We start from the raw sequence: 21,400 nt of genomic DNA, 5'->3' as shown, positions 1-21,400 counted from the left end.
AGAAACACAATCAGCTTTTCTGTTTTCAGTTTATTGATCATTTTTGGGTTGTTAAGAGTAAGAAAAGAGGTAAATCACAGGAAACAAAGCAAACATGCACAGTTTACTTTTTTATGAGCAAAAATCCCACAAAAAACAGCATCAGCGTCTACATCTAAATTTAAAAATGCTGATTCAAAAATAAACATCTGATTTTAGCAAAACCTCAAAACTGTGTCACTTTCCTTTGCTGACTTGAACGTTTTATTGGGGTTTTTCTTCTTCCCTTTTATTGAAAACAAAACAAAGTTAGATGAAGACTCTTAATGATAAAAAAAACTGTTTTGAAGATAAAAAAGCACCAAAATCAATTAAGTTATGAAGGAATGTAAAAATTTACAGCTCAATATTTACAATCAAACATGATTAAGACAGAGGTCCCGTGTGTTTAGTGGCCTGAAGACAAAAGTAGATATTTAGTCACTTTAAATGTCTGAGAAATACAAAATCTTTAATCAGTGAAATGGTCGAACAAAGTGTCACAGCACACAAACATCAAAACTCGACTACAGGACATAAAAAAATCACAATGTGCAATTAAAACAATCCAAACAATCCTCACAGCAGGTCAAGAAAGACATGAGATTATTCTGGATGAGTAGTGGTTTCATTTCAGGGAATTGAAATTCATGCAGACGTGGGGCAGAAGTAAAGCCTGATGAAGGGTGAATGTGTGAGGATGATGATGATGATGATGGAGGTAAGGGGACAGAAATGATGAAGCATCTCCTCTAAATCAATCTCCCAGTTAGTTCAGGCAAACATTCACAGCAGGTTTCAGTGTCTTCAGTGAAATAAAGTAGGAAGCTTGGTTACAATCACAGTCACAGTGTCACATACACACACACATGTATATATACACATACAGCTTTAACAGCTTCAACAGTTTTAACAGATATTTGCATATTTAGACCGTTTAAATAAGAACTCAAAACGTTTAACGCACTTAGAGGAGGAGATGAAAAGATAATATCATTCCCATAGCTGCAACAGACTCACATAAGTGAAGCCAAAACCTTTAGTGCTCCCCCTGCTGGCTGATAGCAGTATAGGTCACAAGGCTTAACTCCTCCATGTTAACGGAAGGGAAGTGTTAAACTTTAAAATCAAAATTTATACTTTTTTTTTGTTACCCACTGTTTATTATCCTTAAAAGTTTAGTTTTGATTTGTTCGTTTGTGCTAAAAAAAACTGTGTTTCAACATGTCAACGATCATGCTCCTGCATCACTGGATGAAGGATGTGCTGCTTTTCATATCCTGAAACCAGACATTTTTCTGGATTTGTCAGCAGAATATTTCTCATATTAAGTCTAATATATCATTTTACCAAATATAAAAACACTTGCTCAGATTTCAGATTTTACAGTGAGTCAAAAAGAGCTGAGACTAAAGACAGGCAACAGAGGGACAGCGCTAGCCTGGCTCTGTCCTGGTCTCATAAAAGCCGCTTAACAACACCTCTAAAGCCCACATAATAAGATAACCTTGTTTCCTCTTTCTTAACTAAAAACTCCAGGGAGGCTTTCTATGGTTTCGGGGGCAGTTGATAGTTTGCATAAAATACCAAATAAAAACATAGATGGTATAAGTGCTCTTGAACGCTCCCTCATTCTGTAAAGTCCCTTCACCTCTTTGGTGTGTTTCTCTGAGTGGTCATGCTGAGACAACAAGATGTGCTTTACTTATTTCTTGATAACAAACTTGCAAATAACCTAAACCAGCTAGAACTATATTACAAAAATAAAAACAATTAGCAGAGTAAGGTTTTTACTCCCAATTGGTTTTCTGACTTTAGAGGGTTGTGTTAACATATTTTTTTCTGGATTCTCACACATTAATGGAGCTAAATCTAGGAATAAGTTTAAAGGTGGTCAAAGTAGCTGAAATTATGGATTCAGGTGTTCAAAATAAGCAAAAAGCAAAGAGGTCAGAATCCCAGACTGAGAGTAAAAACTCATTTCTTCTCAAGAGATTTAAAACTCTCCATCACAGCAGAAATAAATGGAATGTAATACAAAATTTTGAAACTTAAACAAGTCAACTCTGACTATAAAAGAACACTATTCATGAACAGTGAGTCAAAAAAAACAAAAGTTTGGGGTTTGAAACTGAAAAGGTAAAACTGTAAGCTTTACATCTGACTTTAATTCTCAGACTGAGCCAGGTTTGACGTTTCCTGTCTCTAGTCATTGTGCTGAACTAAACTGACAGACATGAGAGTGATATCAGCTTTTCATCTCACTCTGCACCAGAACAACAAGTGCATTTCATAAAAGCTCACAAATATAAAAAAAACATCTTCTCCTCAGAGTTTCTGAAACAGAACTGCTGACATCAGCTCTCAGGTTCCAGAGAAAGAGCTCAGTGTAAACCCGGGGTGTGCTCTGAGGTCGTGGTCCTGGATTTCCAGTTAAATGTCGTTTTCACCACCAGCTCTGCTCAGTGTTCAGTGTCAGATCTGGTTTTGGTGCTGCGTGTTTCCCTGTGCGCAGACTCCTCTGAGGTTTAACTGAATCCATCGTTCCACTCCATCACTTTATCGTATTCCTGGATCTTCTGTTTGATGTGCGACAGTTTGCTCTTCAGGTACTCGCAGCGCTCCTTCTTCTCCAGGAAAGTGGGATCCTGGAGCAGAGAGTGAAGGAGGAGGAGGAAGAAAAATGGGTTTTATTTTCAGAGACTCACACAGGAAAAAGGGAAATGGTTGGTGATAGTCTTGATTTTCTTTTTTCAGAAATCCACACAGAGTTTGAAACTCTAATGTTGACCTAAGCTAGTCAAACATTTCAATTAACCAAGCTTTTAAAAAGCAGCCTTCCCAACATTAAACACTCCTATCTTCTAAAACACTCACTACAGTCTCTTCAAATATGGAAGCACAAAGGATAAAAGCTGAGAGTAACTCACATTTTTCTTCCTCTGGTACTCCTGAAGGATTCTGTTTATGCGATCAACCTCCTGCAAAATGAGAAAGAGAGAAAAGTTCAGAGCAAACATTAACTGTGCACACAGGCTCTCGTGATGGTGCAGAAAGTTCTCTCTGGATGCATCAGAGCAGGAATGTGAGGGTGGAGAGGAAGTCCAGCAGGAACTGGAAGTACAAACAGAGGAAGTGACAACACGAGGAACTGAGGCAGATGTGAACAACAAAGAGACTTTGTGTAAAACTCAGCTCCTGGGATCAGTCTCATTAATGTTTACTCTGCGGACACACACCTTCATGTCTCAGTGGACTCAGTTTGTACCTCTGACCTTTACAGCTGTGAGTTTCTGTTTGTTTTAATATCAGGTGTGTGAAAAAAGAGAAATGAGACCTGTGCACAAACAGGACAACACAGCAGAAGACGATTCGATTCATGAGTACTTCAGACGTGTGGATGATGAATCAGAAAGACGTAGAGTAACCTGACTGAGTGAAAAAGTGAAAGGACCCTTTTAAACAGCGTCTGGTAGAATAATCACCATCTGACTGGCAGGATGCTGAGGCAGACTGCGCATCATGGCGTCCATCTCCTCAAACTTCTTGCTCGTGGCCTGCACGTCTGCGTGGATCTCTTTGTACTCTGCGTACTGGTCATTAAACACGGCTCGGTACTGGTCCCGCTCCTCTGGGGATCGAATTGTTGGGTATTTCCTGCATCATGGAGGGAGAGCAGCACATCAACACCTGCATGTAAACACTTTCTTCTCATACGTGTAAATCAGGACCTACGTGATGTAGTCGGGCAGGATCACAGGTTTAGGGATGTGTCCTGATGGAATTGTTCCCTGCAGAACTTTTGGTGGACCCGCTTTAGGAGCCGCCTGGATGGGGACCACTGAAGAGCCCTGAGCCTGCTCTGGAGCTCTGGGTCCAGGTCCTGAAACTGGAACCATCTGCAGAGACACAGAGTCATGAAATCAAACATGTAGAGATGGAGTGACAAATGGACAATGAGACTAAAGAGATGAGGATCCTCACCAGTGGACGAGCAGCTCTCATCTCAGAGGGATGCATCTGAGGAACAAAGAAAACAAACAATCTTATATCAGAGTCATTAACGAGGAGCTCCTAATGCACAAGAGGAAAGTGACATTTGATCATCGTGATGAGTTTCTTTCTTGCGGACATGAGAAGAAGAGTAATACCTCTTTTAGTCTCTGGAACAGGGAACTTTGCAGAGACACAGCAAGCTTTGCTCAGGTATCAGGGATGGAAGAAGTTCAGGCCTCACTAATTAAGCCAAGTAAAGATACTACAGGTTCAATATATCTCTACATAAGTAGAAGTTGCTCAGTCAAACTAGAAAAGCACTCAGAGAGCGCAGACCTCCACCAAGCATATTGTGATTGTCACCAACACTTCAGTCTTATTTCAATGTTATACTCCCTTTCAGCAGACTGTCTGCTACAATTTGGTGTTAGTTGCAGGTTTGTACGATAATTTTTTACCTCACAGTATTCAAAATTATGATGACCCAGTACATATTTCATATTCCAGATCTTAGTATCCAGAATATTGCCAGGATCTGGATCATACTTTTAAATCAGTCAGAAATGATGGTGACCTTGTCTTGTATTGTTTTGCAAAGCAATCTGATCATTTATGATGGAGTTATATACACATATGGTGAAAACGACCGTATCTCACAATGATTAAGAATCCTTTAAAAGGGTCCTGGATCCAGGTTCACCTCCGAAATTTAATCACTTCTTCCTCATCCCATTTTGAACATTTCCTGAAAATTTCATCAAAATCTGTTTGTTACTTTTTGAGTTATGTTGTTTACAGAAAACAGACAAACTTTCCCAAAAACATAACCTCATTAGTGGAGGTAATTATCACTTGAGTTAAAGAACTGGGCTATTTGCTTTCTAAAAAATACCAGATCTTCATGATTCAATGATGATGTCATCATGAAACAGTCTCCTTACTGCACTTTGGAGGGTCTGCCCATAATTTGATGGCTGTCCAATCAGAGGGAAGAGGGTTTGAGGAGTGAGGCCTTAAAGAGACAGCAGCTAAAACAAAGTTTTCAAGACAGATTTAGAGGTTTCTTTGAGCTGTAAATCATGTTTAGATACTACGGGGGCACCAGATGGACAAAATAAAGATTACAAAAAGGGCAATTCCACCTTTTCTTAAAAAAAATGTTTTTAATGTTTGATTGTCTTTGAATGTACTTTGTTTTTTTCTTGTTTTGCTTCTTTTTCATTCATGTTGTATTATTAACTTCCGTAATGTGTCTTTGATTTTCTAGAAAAGCGCCAAATAAATAAAATGTATTATTACTATTATCAATTCCCCAGAAAAAGCAAGCTGGCCTTTATATTGGTTCATTAACATGAATAATTGATGAACTCTGCTACTATTTCTGCTGTTTTTTTGCCCAGTTTCATTTAACAAGCTGCTCCCTCCTACACGCCGTGAAGTCGAGCTGTTATTCAAATGATCTCAGAGCCTGTGGTGATACAAGTTAACAATGAGGGCCGTGTTCTGGGCGAGAAGGGCAGCACCTGTTTTATTCTAGCTGATTACACCTGAACACACACACATGTCCAGGTGTTTCAGAGGTCATGTGATGTGTCTCTGCAGCTGTGAAGTGTGGACTCAAACTGGACAAAGCTGTGGATGAGATGGATGTGTTTGTTCTTCTGAGGATGGAAAATGTTCTGAGTAAATTCAAGTTTGGACATCATACTCGTCCTTTCATCCTTTTAAGCTTGTGTGTTCATCGTGTGTGTTTATCAGGCGTGTGTTCATCATGTGGCTCCTGTTGCAGTCAGAGTGTGTGGACAGACAGCAGAGTGTAACAGGGTGTGTGTGATCCTTTAAGCTGCAGAGGAATCTCTGGGTCATGCTGAGGAATCTCAGGACCAAACCCAGAAAAACACAATAACTCAGATCTCACCTCCTGGCCGTACTTCTCGCGGTATCTGCGAGCAGCTTCGTGTCTCCACAGCTTCAGACACACCAGGGCTCCGATTAGATACACAACCATGGTGACGAACAGGAAGATGATGGCAGCGGTTTGACCCGCCTCTGTTCTGCAGAACGCTCCGTTGATGCCGTTGTTGAAGACTGGGTAGGAGCAGAGTCCTCCACGAGTTGTGTCCCGGACATAAACAATGCCTAGAAAACAAGAAGCGTTCGTTAAAGGTGAAAACTTACACTATTTTAAAGTAGTCCCAGATTTTTTAAACCTTTAGACTGATATCTGGGTCTAAATTTAGTCACTAAAGAAAAGTTTCCCAACGGGTTGCCTTAAGTGTCAGCTGCAAAACTGAACATTCTGCAATCACTGCAACATAATCCCTCTAAATAAAACACATTAACTCACTCAAAGTCCAATGAAAGTTGTTCTTTAGCTGGTAGATTTTACACACTGTTTTTTTTAGTGTGTGAGAATATAACAGGAAAGATTTCTCCAAAGACAGACCTATTCTCTGAAACTAAGCCTGTCGGATTTGTCTCTGGAGGTTTCTTTGAGCCATGTCCTCTCCAGACGTGTAGTTTCAGGAAGTTATGGACTGTTTTTAAAACTTCAACTCTCTCTGCTGTTGCTGTTGTTGATGCCATGTTCACACCATGCTCAGCTGGTCGCTCTGAAGCCGGCTAATCACCAAACCTCTGGAGATTTCTGCAGAACTCTGGATATGTAAAGCCGGGCATACACTGTGCAATATTTTAAATCATTTGACTCAGCTCCATCTCAAACTGCTCGACGAGGTAGCTCAGTTAAAAAGTTGATGTTCTCACACTTTACGACCAGATGCTCTGAAATGACTTCACTGCTCACACTATACATTCCCGTGTCGGGCTCTGTATCCTTCTTCTTCTATGGCATTTGGAAGCTGGACTCTTGTATCCAGCTCTGCAATATCAAAAGAAGAAGAAGAAAAAACCCAGAAGTGGGAGACACACACCAAAGATGCTCAACAAAAACAAAAGCACTGCCTTGGCAATTTGTGCCATTCTGTGTGAAGAGACAACAAAAACAGAAGACGTAGACATGGATAGACAAGGAATTGTCTGGGCAGATGTTGGCAATATGGTCTCTCAATTCTTCAGTGAGAACAGGAGGTATGTGGTGAGAGCTAAATTGAACTTTATACCAACTTGTAGACGTCACTTCAGAGATCATGCACGCTGTGTGCAAGAGGTTGAGGCCAGTCAGCTCGTGGCGCTGCGTCTACTGTGCGATACCTTCACGATGAGTGACCAGAATTTCAAACATGTTTGATTTTCTAGCAATCTGCGGCTTTGTGATCAGTGAGGTGTCGATCGCTCCTCTTTACCCCACGTATATGACACGACGCCCGACACACTATTGAGCTGAAATTCAGCCCGATCCAAAAAATTGTAACCTTGCAGAGCAGACGGACCTGTCTGATTCAGTTTCTGAACTCCTGCAGGTCCATCTTGCCAGGCTCCAATGACCAACAATTTCACTCGGCTAAATTCTGACCGGCCCAATGAGGGAAGAGAGGCGGGAGCTGTTGGAGCAGACGTGATGTCAGCAGACTTTCGTACTTGCGTTCCTTTGATTCTTAAGTTAAATTTATAAAAACGGAAGCTGTCGTATAACGGCTTTTTCACAGCTGTTTCTTGTGATTCAGTAGTTGTTCATCTATTGTTTCTCAGAAGCATCGGCTCACATAAGCTACGTCATACCGTGGCTTGATGTGGATTGGTCCATGGTGAGTGTATTAATCAGAACAGTCGTCCAATCACCAGCTGCAGATTTTTTTTAAAGTCCCGCCTCTGAAAACATATCGGAAGAGCTGCTACCCAGATGGACTAGTGAAATATTTCCGTGGCGGATATATGAAACTGTTCGTCAGGCGTGTCAGGTTAAAAAATTGTTGGACGAGTGGCAAATCGGCTCAAAACGAGCCGACAATCACAGAGTGTACGCCCAGCTTAAGACACACAGGAATCCAGAGGAGTGTTCAAAGAGGACGACATATCCTCCTCCTTCAGGTTTATCAAGACATAGGTCTTTTCATGATTTTTAAGGACACAAACAATAAGGATCTCAGCTTTACTGGATGCTTTGATGGGGGTGTATATATAAAGGCTTAAGTTGCAGAAACTACTGCTTGTTATGTGGTTGATGGCTGAAGCGATCACCAAACTTCTGTGAACGTCAGACACTTTTTGAGACCTGAAGTCAGTGTGAAAAGAAACCAGGATTTAAGAAGCAGATTTCCTTTGAGCTCTGGCTCATATCACACCTTAAACTTTACACGTAGAAAGTTTCAGTGTGAGGTGATGATTGAGTTAGTATGACAGCGCTGTGTTTCCTACCTGCAGCCATGTAGAGCACGGCCAGCGACAGGTTGATGATGAACTCAGTCAGTGGCCACCAGGAGGAGTCCAGCAGGATGGTTCGGTAGTACATGGTCATCCCCAGAACCAACACGATCACAGTCACCAGCCAGGCCAGACCGGCCACCACCAGCACAAAGGGGGTCTTAGGCCCGGTGTAGTACGTCCCCCCTGTGCCGGCCCCGTACAGCCCCGCTCCGTACGCTCCTCCAGGAGACGAGTACCCGAACATGTTGAACCACTCGTTGTCTTTGTGGATGTACGCGCAGACACAGGCGAACACAGCCGCTCCCAGCAGGAGCTCCACACATCCCAGAATCCTCAGCAGCCCGGCCCAGGACTTCATGAAGCCGTAGCGCTGATGGTACTCCTCCACGCGCTCGCTGTAGGTCAGACCGGTGCGATACGTCTGTCCTGACACAGACTCATGTGCGTCGTGTGGCTCCAGAAGCTCTTTGCGTGAGTTGTAGCTGGATCCTGAGCCTCCATAAGGATCCCGGTACGATCCAGCCACAGGCGAGTGTGGCGGCGAGCAACGGACCCCCTCGCTGGTGCTGTTGTTGTTGTTGTACGACGAGCCCGACATGGGCCAGGGCTTGTTGCTGCTACGGTTACTCCCTCTGAAGAAGTTCTTCCAGGAGTCTGGGATGAAGCGGTGAACAGGTTTAATGTCGAGGGCGGGGTCGTGGTCAGGATCGTGGTCTGCGTTGGACTCACTGCCGCTGGGATCGAACTCGGGCCCAACAGGAGGCTGGTCCGGCAGCGGTGGGGGAGGCAGGGGGTCAGCGCTGTGGGCGAAGGGAGCGTCTCTGTGCTCCCTCAGCGGCTGCAGATCATACGAGTCCGATCTGCGTAAGGAGCCCTGGGGGACCTGGTCATAGTGCGGCGCCTGGCGGATACGCTCAGTGCGTCCGTTAAAGCCTCCTCCATAGGACATGAGGATGGTGATGGTCCCTGAGGAACACGAACACACACACACACACACACACACACACACACACACACACACACACACACACACACACACACGCACACACATACACACATGTATTCAATCTCAGAGTGCTGTTGAAATAGATCTGAGATAATTTATGAGATTTTCTATCTGGTGTCAAATTTTTGGCCCAAAAATGTGTCAGTCCAAAAATGAGGATTTGAGGCTTTTCTCTGTTTTAGACGTCAGTTCATCATTTTTGGGGTCAGACTGGTGCATCAATGCCTTTAACTGAGGAAAGCTGGACTACTTCACGACTTTAAGGTTGACTTCTTTTCGTGGACATATGACAAATCTAATCCCACAAGGGATGCACAATATTATCGGCACAGAATCTGTATTGGTTGATATTGGCCAAAAAATACAATATTGAATATGGGATAACACACCAAATTCAGCCAATATAAAAAACTGATAAAATAATGGACTGAACCTGCGGATACTTTTTGAACTCTTTGTGATTTTGTTTGCAGAGTTTAGATTGAGCAGTCCCATATTTGGTTCCTGTTTAGAGCTAAACTTATCACTTTAGAATTTCAGCAGCAGTCTGTAAGGCGCATTTAGCTGACTACTTTAGGCACTTTTACTATTTATCAAAGTAAACCATTTTATTCAATTTGAGTTTAACAGCTGTACATATGTTCCCTGTGAACAGAGGTCACGTTTATCGACTATCAGTTATGAAATCTGCCAAATTTGCCCTGGTTGTGGGTAATATAATAATATGTGATATTACGTATTGACTACTGCAATTCCTTCCTGTCAGGTCTCCCTGTGTGTACATTTAGACCTCTGCAGATGATCCAGAATGCAGCAGCACGTCTGGTCTTTAACCAGCCCAAAACAGCACGTATCACCCCGCTGTTAATCTCTCTTCCAGCAGCAGCTTGAATCAAATTTAAAGCTCTTCTTCTGGCTTGAAAAACATTGACAAAAATGGCTCCTGCCTACCTGGGGTCCCTCATCCAGGTCTACACTCCTTCTCACCCTCTATGCTCTGCTTGTGAAAGACGCCTGGTGCTGCCAGCCCAACGCGGCTCCAAATCACTAGCCAGACTCTTCTCCTCTGTTGTGCCCAAATGGCGGAATGAATTACCTAACTCTATACGATCCACAGAGTTCCTTTCTACTTTAAGAGAAGTCTGAAGACTCATCTGTTCAGGGGACACTGAGGCACTTAATCTGACCCTTCTCCTCTTTGTCCTCAGGGTAGAATGAGTCAGTGGGTCTAAGATTCAGCTCTTATGATTTTTCCAGCACTAATTACTGACTGTTGTTGAAGATTGAGGTAAACTGTTGCAGCAATTAATTGTGGTTTGTTGGCTTGTTGATTATTGTACACCCCCCCAAAAAATATATATAAAAAAAAAAAAACAAACAAACACGTGCACTTCATGGCAGCACCTGCAGCCGAATAACTTGTAGCACGGTTGTCGCAGTAACTAGGTTTTTCCTTCTGTCTAAATTCTTGCTTGTGTTGTACGTCACTTTGGACAAAAGCGTCTGCTAAATGAAACTGTAAACTGTAACATTAAGATTTTCTCAGGAAGAGCAGCTTTCAGATATAATTTATCTTTTCGATTTTTTTGTTTAAAAGCAATCGTCATAAATAAATATACAGTTTCAAGCATATATTTTTCTTATTTTGCACAAGAAATGAATATTACATAACAAATATGATAAGAGTAAGCACCATAATACAATATACTACTTCCAATACTTAAAGAGAGTTGATGATCTCTGCAATTATGTGCGCAGACAAAACATCGGCATCAGTATCGGCTAAATATCAGCATATTGGATATCGCCAAAAAGTGCAATATCGTGCATCCCTTAATCTAACTCTGATGAATATTCTCGCTAAGAAGAGGATTGGATATTACAGCGCTGCATTGCATGCAATATTTTTTCTGTTTTTGTTGAATCTCTTCATCTTTTTCCTGTTTCCAGTTCAAAACAGAACCCTCATATGGTTTCAAAAACAGAAAAGCAGCAAATCCTTGCAAATGAGCAGCAGAAAACTAGGTCGTGATGTTTTTTGACTTAAAAACAAAATGAGCTGATGATCAAATTTTATGCCCATCATGTTTCTGAGTACCTCATGATTCATACCGTCATTATCATTTCTATCATTAACAGGCCCGAGTTGGTCAGGAAAGAGCAGCAGGAGAAAGAGAGTTGATCAGAAGTCAGAGTATCATTCATGCAAAACTCCCGGAGCCGACAGAAGGAGCTGAGAACGAAGCCGACCTGACGTCCCACAGAAACAGCCCTCTGAGTGCAGATCTTATCCTCCATGCAAGCCGAGTCATGAATGCATTTTTGTGCCGCACCAAACCAGGTACAAGGCATCAATCTGCCCTCTTCTGTTTCACAGCAGCACAAAAATACATCCTGCCTCCAACCAGCCCCTAAAAAAGCCCAACTCCACCATCTTTAGAGGTAAAAAACAAAAAGAACGGAGCTTCAATACCTTTCACACGCAGTCACTCAACACCACTTACATTGGCCTGCAGGTCAGAATGCAAACCTGGTGTGAACGCAGAGAGAGTCGAGGATTCACCTGTGAAAACAAACACACACCTGAGGAGGAGGAGAAACACGGAGCTGGAGCTGCAGCTGACCACGAGGAGATTCAGAGGAAAACAGTCAGTTCTGACTTTCAGTTTTATTTCAGAGTTCTGACTTTTTTCTTCCAAAGTTTTACCTCAAAGTCAGATATTATTCATTTTGTTTTTTTAAAATATCAGATTTCTTTTTTTTTCTTATCTCACACCCAAAGGCAGCTCTAGACCTCTCCCACCAGAAATTAACTAAACTACATATATTTGATTTTCAAAATAAGGATAAAAAGCTTTTTTTAAACCAAACTTTCTTCTATCTTCTCCCTCTTAAACTGATACTGCAACACTGAGCTGGACATTTTTTATTTTTTATACTTTTTTATTTGGCAGATGAATAAATTATTGCTTCATAACAGTGTTCATACAGATGTGTATCCACAGCTAGTTTGCAACCTCTGTCCCTTGTAAGACTTTCAAGATAAAAACACAAGTTAAGGAGAGTTGAGAAATAACAATCATAAAGATAAATCTGTGCAAAAAAAAAAAAACTTAAACACACATGGAAACTGATAGAGAAACAGGCAGTTAAAAAATAACTTTGACAAAATAACAAATAATTTTGTTTTTTCAAATTTACAGACACCTAATATTCACAAGTGTTCACTTCCTAAGAAATAAATGTTTCATTTTATCTTCAAATAGACTCACTGTGGATAGATATCGTCATTATACACTAAATAACTCTGATATTTTCAGATATAAAGTTGAATCTGTCTCCACCTGCTGCATGTTTACAGCATGAATGCATCAGGATTAACAGTTCTCATGTCAAAAGACAGATTATTCTGTAGAATGGGAACTTTACTACTAAATATTCTTTAAGTAATTTTGTTGTATTTCACATTTTTGAATAATTTCTTCCACTTTCAGTGCAGCTTCACATCCTTGAAATCCTCCAATGCAGTCAAACACCTTAAGATGAAATCAGCTGATAATTGTGTCTCTTAGCTTTAACCCTAATGACATGTGTGTGTTCGAGGTGTGTGTGTGTGTGTGTGTCTACACCGAGCTTACACTCAGTGATAGTGAAGCAGGCCTGACCTCATAACGCTACAACAAACCTTCAGCTGGCTCACAGCCAGAGGACTCGGTCAGAGGAAAAAGTCAACTTCTACCTTCCGTGACACACCAATAAAAGTCATTTTAGTGCTTAAATTTCTAAAACTACGCTAAAACAGTCTCAGTGTGCAAAACATGTCGACCTGGATCTGTTTTAAGGAGTTGGACCTGGATCATCGAGGTGAACTTTCCTCGTAATGCGCATAAAGCGAAGCAGCTTCTGTATACAGCTGACTTTAACTCTTTAAAAGTTCACGCTTGAGTTTCTACTCGTCTTCTCACCGACACAAACATGCTTAACAAATGTTTCTGAAGATGTAAACTCAGTCTACAGTCCGCTTCTTACCTTGTTCGCTCTCCTTCCTCCTCCTCCTCTTCTTTCTCTCATTTCAGTAACGTTAGACCACAGGTCTCCCTCTGTCGACACCACGTGACCTGCCCATCCCAGTGACGTCACGCAGACGGAGAGGGGAAATGTACCTGTTAGCAAAGAGCACACCTGAGATAATAAACACTGAAACTGTGACACATTTATTCAGCTGTAAACGGTTTATAACACGTCTGAGTGAAGAAACTACAACATCAAGTTAAAGCTTTTCTGTTGTTGGCTTCCAAATCCTGTAACTCCTTGTAAAAAAAAATAAAAAAATAAATCACATTTTCAAACTTCTTGTACTTTTTTTTTAAACTAAATTGTTTTTTTTTTCTATCTATTCCTATATTTTACTTATTTGCAAATCAATTGTTAACCTTGATCACAAAGCGTATTATTGGGACATATTACTACTGACTTCTAACACCATTATTTTGTTCAATACCAACAAAAAATAAATTAATTAATCAATCGATATATTTCACTTTTGTTTCCTTGGCAGCTTGTAAAGTAACAAGTTTTGGATGTTCAGACTAAACATTTGCAGATTTTCAAACCTCTACCTGTTTAATTTCTAAAATTAGTACCAGACTTGCTGAAAATGATGAGGTAGGGCATAAGGATCTCCCAACTAGTTTATGACATGTAGGAGGGGCGGGCCTCAAACACCAAGGTCTCCCTATAGCTCCACCCCCAACAGGCCTATAGAGGGCTGACCAGTCAGAGGGGAAGGGGTCTGTGGCTGAAAAAAAGGGGTTTCTATTACACCAGTCTGAGAAAAAGAAAAAAAAAAGTTTTTCTAAGCTTTTTGCAATGTAAAGATGTTACAGAGCACAGAAAAGACAGAATCAAGAAAAGAAAAAAAAGAGTATCCCTTCTTTGAGTTCTGTCTCCATGAAGTAAACCCCGTTACTAATTGGCTCGCCCTAGCAAAGTGATGATAGCTGGCATGTGGTTTCAGGCTATTATAACTTTACATTACAGCGGATAGAGCTGATTATTCTCAATCATAATAATAATGATAATAATAATAACAATAATAATCCATACATACTTATATACATACATAAATACAGTATACATGTTAACATGTGACTCATTTATACTGAACTAGTGTTATTCAGATTTACTGTCATGTCCTAAGGCGTGTTTGATAGCTCTCAGGGATTTACCTGATGGTGCCTTTAGGCCATGATATTTCTCCTCCTCCTGACTCACACTCTGCCCTCTTCCTGTTTCACAGCGGAGGAATCTATGCTGTGATATCTGAAAGGTTTGTCTAACACTAGATGGAGCTCTGTGGTTACAGTGTCAGAGAAAAGCGCACAGCTCTGTTCACGTACAGAGTTTGTGTTGCTTTTAAATTAAAAACATACATTTCAACTTAGCTATTTTGCAGTTTTATTTTCCTTTCAGTCTTTTCTCCTCTGTTGCTCTGAATTGGTGTCTGATCACTTCAAACCTCATGATTTCAATATTAACTTCTTTTTCTTTTGATCCTTTTGAAAAGTACTCTGTCTAATGGATTTAAAAGTTGCACCATGACCATCAAAGATTTTATAGATCTATGTCGGGTGTCTGTGTGTTGAACCCTCTGATTATTTTTCTTCATCAGGAGAGAAACGCATGTGTGTTGGTATGAACAGTTGAAGTCTGAACATGTGCAGTATGTTTATCTGCCTCCATCTCTGCTTCATCTTCCATCCAGTCGTCTGCTTCAGTCACTTTCGGCAGGGATCATCTAGAAGCAGATCACTCCTGAGGTCCTGAAGAAGGTGAATTTTTTTTTTTTTCTTTATAATGAATATCTGACTTTGTCACAGAGAGCTCACCTGAGCTGCAGCATCAGTACCTGATGGCTCCTGTTAGTTCATTCATAAAGATGCACTTTGAGGAGTGTGACTTCTGAGGGGAGAATTCCAATTATTTAATTGTACAATGAAACAACTATTAAAATTAGAATTATTACATTTTATACAAATATACTGTATATTTTTTCTTCATGACTTTTTTCTGTGCATACTAAATGTAGAGCTATTGAACTGCCTGTCTATCTAGTCAGTTCTATAAACTATTTCAATTCAAATTGAATAAATTAAATTAGACCCACCGAAATAGATTTTGAATTTAGCATTATTTTCAGTCAGGGCTGACTCTGAGTTTATTTTTTCCTAATTAAATTGGATTCTATGACCGAGGATCGGAGTGAATTAAAAAAAAAAACAAAAAAAAAAACTTTACTTTAAAGTTAGGACTTTGACTTTAATTTTCAAAGGTTTAAACTTTATAATTTTACTTTTTGTGACTATATTTCATCTGTTCACCACAATATTTGACTGAGAATGTTATTATGTTTTTTTTTTTTTTCATTTCTTTTTTTAACTATTCACCTGCTATGCTTCATCACGAAATGATGAGAGAAAGTCTTGTTTACATCGTCCCAAACTCAACTAAAACTTTAGGGGTAAATGGTCCTATTTGTGAGCAGTCAGATTCTTAATAAAGTATAATCAAATAAAATGAAATTAAAAAAAGAGGGAGAAACGTAAATACAATAATATGTAGATTATTGTTTGGGTTTAATGTCTAACCTATGAAGAGATACATGACAGTGGAAAGACGTGGAAACTGGGAACAGGAGAATGAGAAATGGTCCAACCAGCTGAATAAACCAGCTCCCAAACCCAGCAGTTTCATCCAGACATCACCAACTTATGAGAAAATTATCTCAGCACACCTCAGAAAAGTCTGGACTGCACTTTGAGTAATTATGACTTCAGTAAACATTGATAATGCTCAGCTTCCTCAGTTAGTGATCACTTCAGCTCTGAGGGCATAATCCATTAAACTGGATCCAGTCGGACCCAGACTGGGATTTTCTGTCTGAACTCCAGTACTGTGTGTTCGTCTCAGATAGCTGCCTTTTTAGTGTTTTTAACAGCACATTTTGAGATACCAGTATCATGGAGCTATTTTTGGCAGCACAGATGTTACCAGAGCTCTTATCAGAGCAGATACTCTGACTTTGACTCACGTTTACCCGGGTTCAGGAGAGGGACGAGTATCAGAGGGCAGACAGATCCAGAAGACAGAGGGCGGGTTGAACTGAGGGAACAGTCGTTCTGTTTGATTTCTGTTTTCTCTAAATCTGCTGAGAAAAGGTGAAATAAATGATGATAGATTAACAGTCTCTTACTGTTCCTGTACTCTCTCCATACTGTTTGAGGACTTCTCCGTCGCTGTGCCACAGCAGATAAAAACCAGCAGGGTGCGGTCCTCTTGTCTATTTTTACCACCTTCTCCTCTCTGATAGCAGACCAAAGTATTTTTAGCTCCATGGGCTGCCTGGTCATGGGATGGCAGTCAGCGAATTAGTCCATCATTCTGGTCCAGACAAAGTAAATCTCCTTGAATTACTGCTATGACTGGACATTCAGTGTCCTGAGAGGATCTGCTACCTAACTTTACAGTGTGATGACTTCTTGAAAACTGAAAAAGATGTCTTATTTCAGCTGTTTGAAAGAAAAAAATCCTAAAACCAAAGAACACTTTTTTATTGTTGCTGTTCTGGTCCAAAGAGGATGTATCATGATTCTAAAGATATCCTGGCACTGACAGGCTATATTGTTCATCTGTGTGTAACTTTTACTTTTCATTAAGTATCACAATCAATAAATATTTAGTTTTTACAAGAAAAATCCCAGCACTTACAACACACATGGCAAAATGTTGTTTTTTTCTCAAACTTATGGTTCCCAGAGGATATATCAAACTACTTGTAACAGCCTTCTAATTTATCATTTTGTGTTTATTTTTAAGTTGGATGGTTTCAGATGTAATTAAAACATAAAAAATCTTATATATTTTTTATATTTGACATCCACATTTTTTTTATAAATATTTCTTTATATTTTTAACTGTTTTTAAATCTATTGCTGACAATCATGGTCACATGAGGATAAACCAGGTTGACTTTGCTGATCACCCGACTCTTTTTCTCACACCAGCAGAAGTTCGAATATTCAATTTGAAATAAAAATGTAGAATTTCACAAAGAAATTTGTCCGCAACAGTTTCTTGTAGTCATGGTCCACAGAGGATATGCCACAATGTTAACAGAGGCAAACCTAGTCCTAAGAGGATATATGACCTAACTTTTGGTGTCCCCTGATTTTTTTCTGACATTCTGAGAAGGTCACAAACCAAGTTTTAAAAGAAAAGTCTCATCACCTAAAGGATACACTTTTATTTTTCTCCTGGTCTACAGAGGATAAATCACACTTTTTTGACAGACACTCATAGTCCTTGGAAGAAACAATCCTAAATGTTGGCTATTTCTTGACTATTCCTCTGGCATTTTATGGAGGTTGAACATTTAATTCTCAAAAGAAAAATCTCAAAACCCAAACAACTCAACAGATGTCAAAATTCATGAGGAGAGGATAGAGCAGCAAACAGTAGGGGGATTTAATGGAACTTCAGTTTTGCCTCATTTCTCATGTTTGCATGAGTAAAAGTGTTAAAATATTGACCTTCATACATATTTTTACTTATGGATGTGATCTGAAAACTATATTGTAAATCTCCAGTCCCCTCTCCTCAGACTCTCTGGAGTGTTACTTTCTGAGATGGAGACAAACTACACCCAGCAGCTCCTCCAGCAGCTCAACCAGCAGAGAGCTAAAGGATATCTCTGTGATGTGATCATCGTGGTGGAAAACTCTCTCTTCAGAGCTCATAAAAACGTCCTGGCGGCCTGTAGCAGCTACTTCAAATACCTGGTGCTGCACGAGAACCTCATCACCCTGAACACGGAGATGGTGAAGCCCTCAGTGTTCAACCAGGTGAGCAGAGGAATTACACAAACACACAGATGTGCAGGTTTGAATCTATCTAAGAGTGTTTTCTTCTCTCTCAGGTCCTGGAATTCATCTACACGGGACAGCTGCCCTCAAACTGTGATGTTGGTTTTCAAGGTGTGTCAGATCTCCTGAGAGCAGCTTCCTACCTGCAGCTTTCAGAGCTAGCAGCTCTTTGTCACAAGAAGCTGAAAACATGTGACTACTCATCGTCCATCACTTCTTCCTCAAACACAAACAGACGTCTTCAGGTTGATCAAAGCTTCAACCCACAGAGTCACAAAGACGGGCCCCAAAGAGAGGACGGCTCAGAGGAGGATGTTGAACCAAACCTGAGAGGAGAGCTGAGCAGACAGACCCGGAAAGGAAGCACATCCAGCAGCCTCCAGCAGAGCTCTCCTCAATCCAGCACTTCCTCCGATGAGCTACCTCCAAAATCCAGCTCAGCCGTCAGGAACCCGGTGTTGGAGCAGTGGTACCTCAGGACAGACTGGCAAACTGCAGCTCAAACCAGACCCAGATACAGCAGAGAGGACGGTGTGGAAGGAAGTGTGCTGAGTAAAGGACAGGAGGGAGAGCCAGCAGACCTGGAGTGGAAGACGTCTTCAGAGGTGGAGGACCAGAACAAGGTCAGAGGAGAGGACTCAGCGCTGAGGAGGGAGCTGCTGAAGTGTGAAGACGGTGGGAGTGAAGATGAAGAAGTGAAAGGACCCATGAACACCAGCTACGTCTACCAGCAGCAGCAGCTGCCGTGGTTAGAATCAGACGCTCATGAGAGCCCGTACATGTGCATCCCGTGTGGGAAAGGCTTTCCCAGCTCAGAGCAGCTGATGGCTCACGTAGACTCACACACAGCCGAGGATGCAGAAGAAGGAAGATTCCTCAAGATCCAAGACCCAGAGACCCTGCCACTGGACTCACTAAAAGAAGATCCAGGAGAAGATCTGACCTCACTCCAGTACACCTGCTCTGTCTGTGGGAAGATCTACGTGGACCCAGCTTTACTGCACCAGCACGAGAGGAGCCACAGGCTGACGCGGCCGTTCTCCTGCAGCGTCTGTGGGAAGCTGTTCACCCAGCGCGGCACCATGACGCGCCACATGAGGAGCCACCTGGGACTCAAACCCTTCGCCTGCGACGAATGCGGCATGCGCTTCACGCGGCAGTACCGAAAGATGGAGCACATGAGGATCCACTCCAGAGAGAAACCGTACCAGTGTCAGCTGTGTGGGCTGAAGTTCAGCCACCAGCGCAGCATCATCAGCCACCTGAAGATGCACACCATGATCTCCTGAGGATACACCTGGACAGACCTGTCTGACCTGCACCAGACCAAACTTTCAAAACCATGAGGCTGAACCAGACAGAGTTTGAAGTTTGGAGTCAAACAAGAGTCAGAAGTTCGGTTTCTTTAGAGGAGAGAAGAGTTTCTAAAACTTGAACATGAGATTTTTTTTTTTTTTTTTTTTTTATGTTACAGTGATTTATGTGATAAAAATGTTGAACATATTGATCTGAAATATGTGATCATTCGTGGTCTCCTGAGGATGAAACAGCTCTGGTGGTTGTCTCCCCTTTTTTGTGTATTTTTTCCTTTTTTTCATTAAATTTCACAATAACTAAATATGTTTTGGGCATTTATTTTCTCCTGAGGAGACAAAACTATTACTGAATCTGAAAATTAGGACCTTTTTTTGAGTGAAAACTATCATTTCAGAATTCGGAGGTTTGTATCAAAACTTAGGATTTTTTTTTCTCTGAATTCTAAGAATTAAGATTTTAAATCAAAAATTTTGCAATAAATCTTACAGTTCTAACTTTTTCCCTATGAGTTAAGAGGGTATTATTACAGACAATCATGGCCCCAAGAGGATAAGAGAAGGTGACTTTTGCGATAACAGCTATTTCTCTATTATCAGCAGAAGGTCAATTGAAAAAAAAAAAATCTCAGAAATGAAAAGGAAAAAAAAGCCACTTGTTTTTTTTTTCTCCTGATCCACAGAAGATGATTAGCCGAAAGGATACATGACCTAATTCTGTTTTTTTTCTGGCATTTTTAGGTCAAAGATTTAGTTTTTAAAAAGAAATTCTCAAAACTGACATTAAATATTGAAAAATATCATCATTAATGGTCCCCTAAGGATGTGTCACATTAGACCAGGGGCCAACCTGTCAGACACCAAGAGCCACAAAAACTACTGTGGTACAACAAAGAGCTGCAACACACACACACTTCCTCTCACAAATTAATGAAATTACATAAAATAAAAATCATTTCTAAATCACATTTCTAAATTTCAAAGTGAGATTTATTGTGTTTTCAAGTGTGTTTAAATTTGTAGTTGGAGCCATGTCGAGGACAAAATCTATCTATCTATCTATCTATCTATCTATCTATCTATCTATCTAACTATCTATCTATCTATCTATCTATCTATCTATCTATCTATCTATCTATCTATCTATCTATCTACCTATCTACCTATCTACCTATCTATCTATCTAGAAAGATAGGTAGCTGTGAGCACATAAGCGATTAAGTAGAGCACATGTAGATAAAAGAAACTGAAACTGAAACTTAAGTATCAATCTCATCACCCAATACTGATCCCAACGTTGGCATCAATATATCAATATTTTAGATTGATCGGCACACCACTTTTATAAGACTACATAACTTTTTATATATATATATATATATATATATATATATATATATATATATATATATATATATATATATATATATATATATTTTTTTTTTTTTGAATGGTTTAAAAAGCCGCACACAGAAAGGCAAAGAGCCACATGTGGCTCATGAGCCGCTGTTGGCCACCCCTGCATTTGACCGAATGACCCTCTGACGTGTCTTCTTGTCAGATTTTAATTTTAGAGCCCCACTCTCCTTGTTGTTTTATGCTTCAGCCTGTAAACACGTTTAATGGTCGCTTCAGACCTACTGCTTAAATTTCACATGAGTATTTTGTAGTTTCAGCTCATACTTTTTCACTCTCAGTTGTTCCCTCAGGGTCTTTGGGAGGGTTGGTAGTCTTGGTATGTAAATGTGGCCTCAGGGGCCTCGGGTCTCTGCTGCTCAATGAAAACAAAGAGCCACGGGGGTTTGGTCCTTCCTTTGTGC

The 21,400-nt window shown here is 40.6% G+C and overlaps 2 protein-coding genes across 3 annotated transcripts; one reads left to right on the top strand and one right to left on the bottom strand.

Moving 5' to 3' along the window:
• Positions 1-49: 49 nt before the first annotated feature.
• Positions 50-13,644, bottom strand: marveld2a (MARVEL domain containing 2a). 2 transcript variants are annotated; one of them, XM_074689950.1, is made up of 9 exons: positions 13,376-13,644; positions 11,820-11,909; positions 8,332-9,306; positions 5,933-6,153; positions 4,003-4,038; positions 3,754-3,917; positions 3,504-3,675; positions 2,949-2,999; positions 50-2,666 (listed from the first exon to the last, which is right to left on the bottom strand). In XM_074689950.1, exons 3-9 carry the CDS (start codon positions 9,287-9,289, stop codon positions 2,547-2,549), a joined length of 1,722 nt encoding a protein of 573 aa, XP_074546051.1. In that variant the 5' UTR covers positions 9,290-9,306; positions 11,820-11,909; positions 13,376-13,644; the 3' UTR covers positions 50-2,546. The 2 variants fall into 2 exon arrangements, with proteins under 2 accessions (XP_074546051.1, XP_074546050.1); XM_074689949.1 differs by having other exon boundaries at positions 11,851-11,909; positions 13,376-13,641.
• Positions 13,645-18,030: 4,386 nt separating this feature from the next.
• hic2 (hypermethylated in cancer 2) lies at positions 18,031-19,556 on the top strand. The gene is made up of 2 exons (XM_074690977.1): positions 18,031-18,246; positions 18,321-19,556. The coding sequence occupies exons 1-2, from the start codon at positions 18,031-18,033 to the stop codon at positions 19,554-19,556; spliced, it is 1,452 nt and encodes a 483-aa protein (XP_074547078.1).
• Positions 19,557-21,400: the final 1,844 nt, after the last annotated feature.

Source organism: Halichoeres trimaculatus, unplaced genomic scaffold (assembly GCF_033239565.1).
Source record: "Halichoeres trimaculatus isolate MK-OKI-2021-1 unplaced genomic scaffold, fHalTri1.1 fHalTri1_scaffold_16, whole genome shotgun sequence".
NCBI classification, from domain to species: domain Eukaryota; kingdom Metazoa; phylum Chordata; class Actinopteri; order Labriformes; family Labridae; genus Halichoeres; species Halichoeres trimaculatus.
Note: the sequence above shows the minus strand (reverse complement) of the source record. Positions and strands in the feature narration are given on the sequence as shown.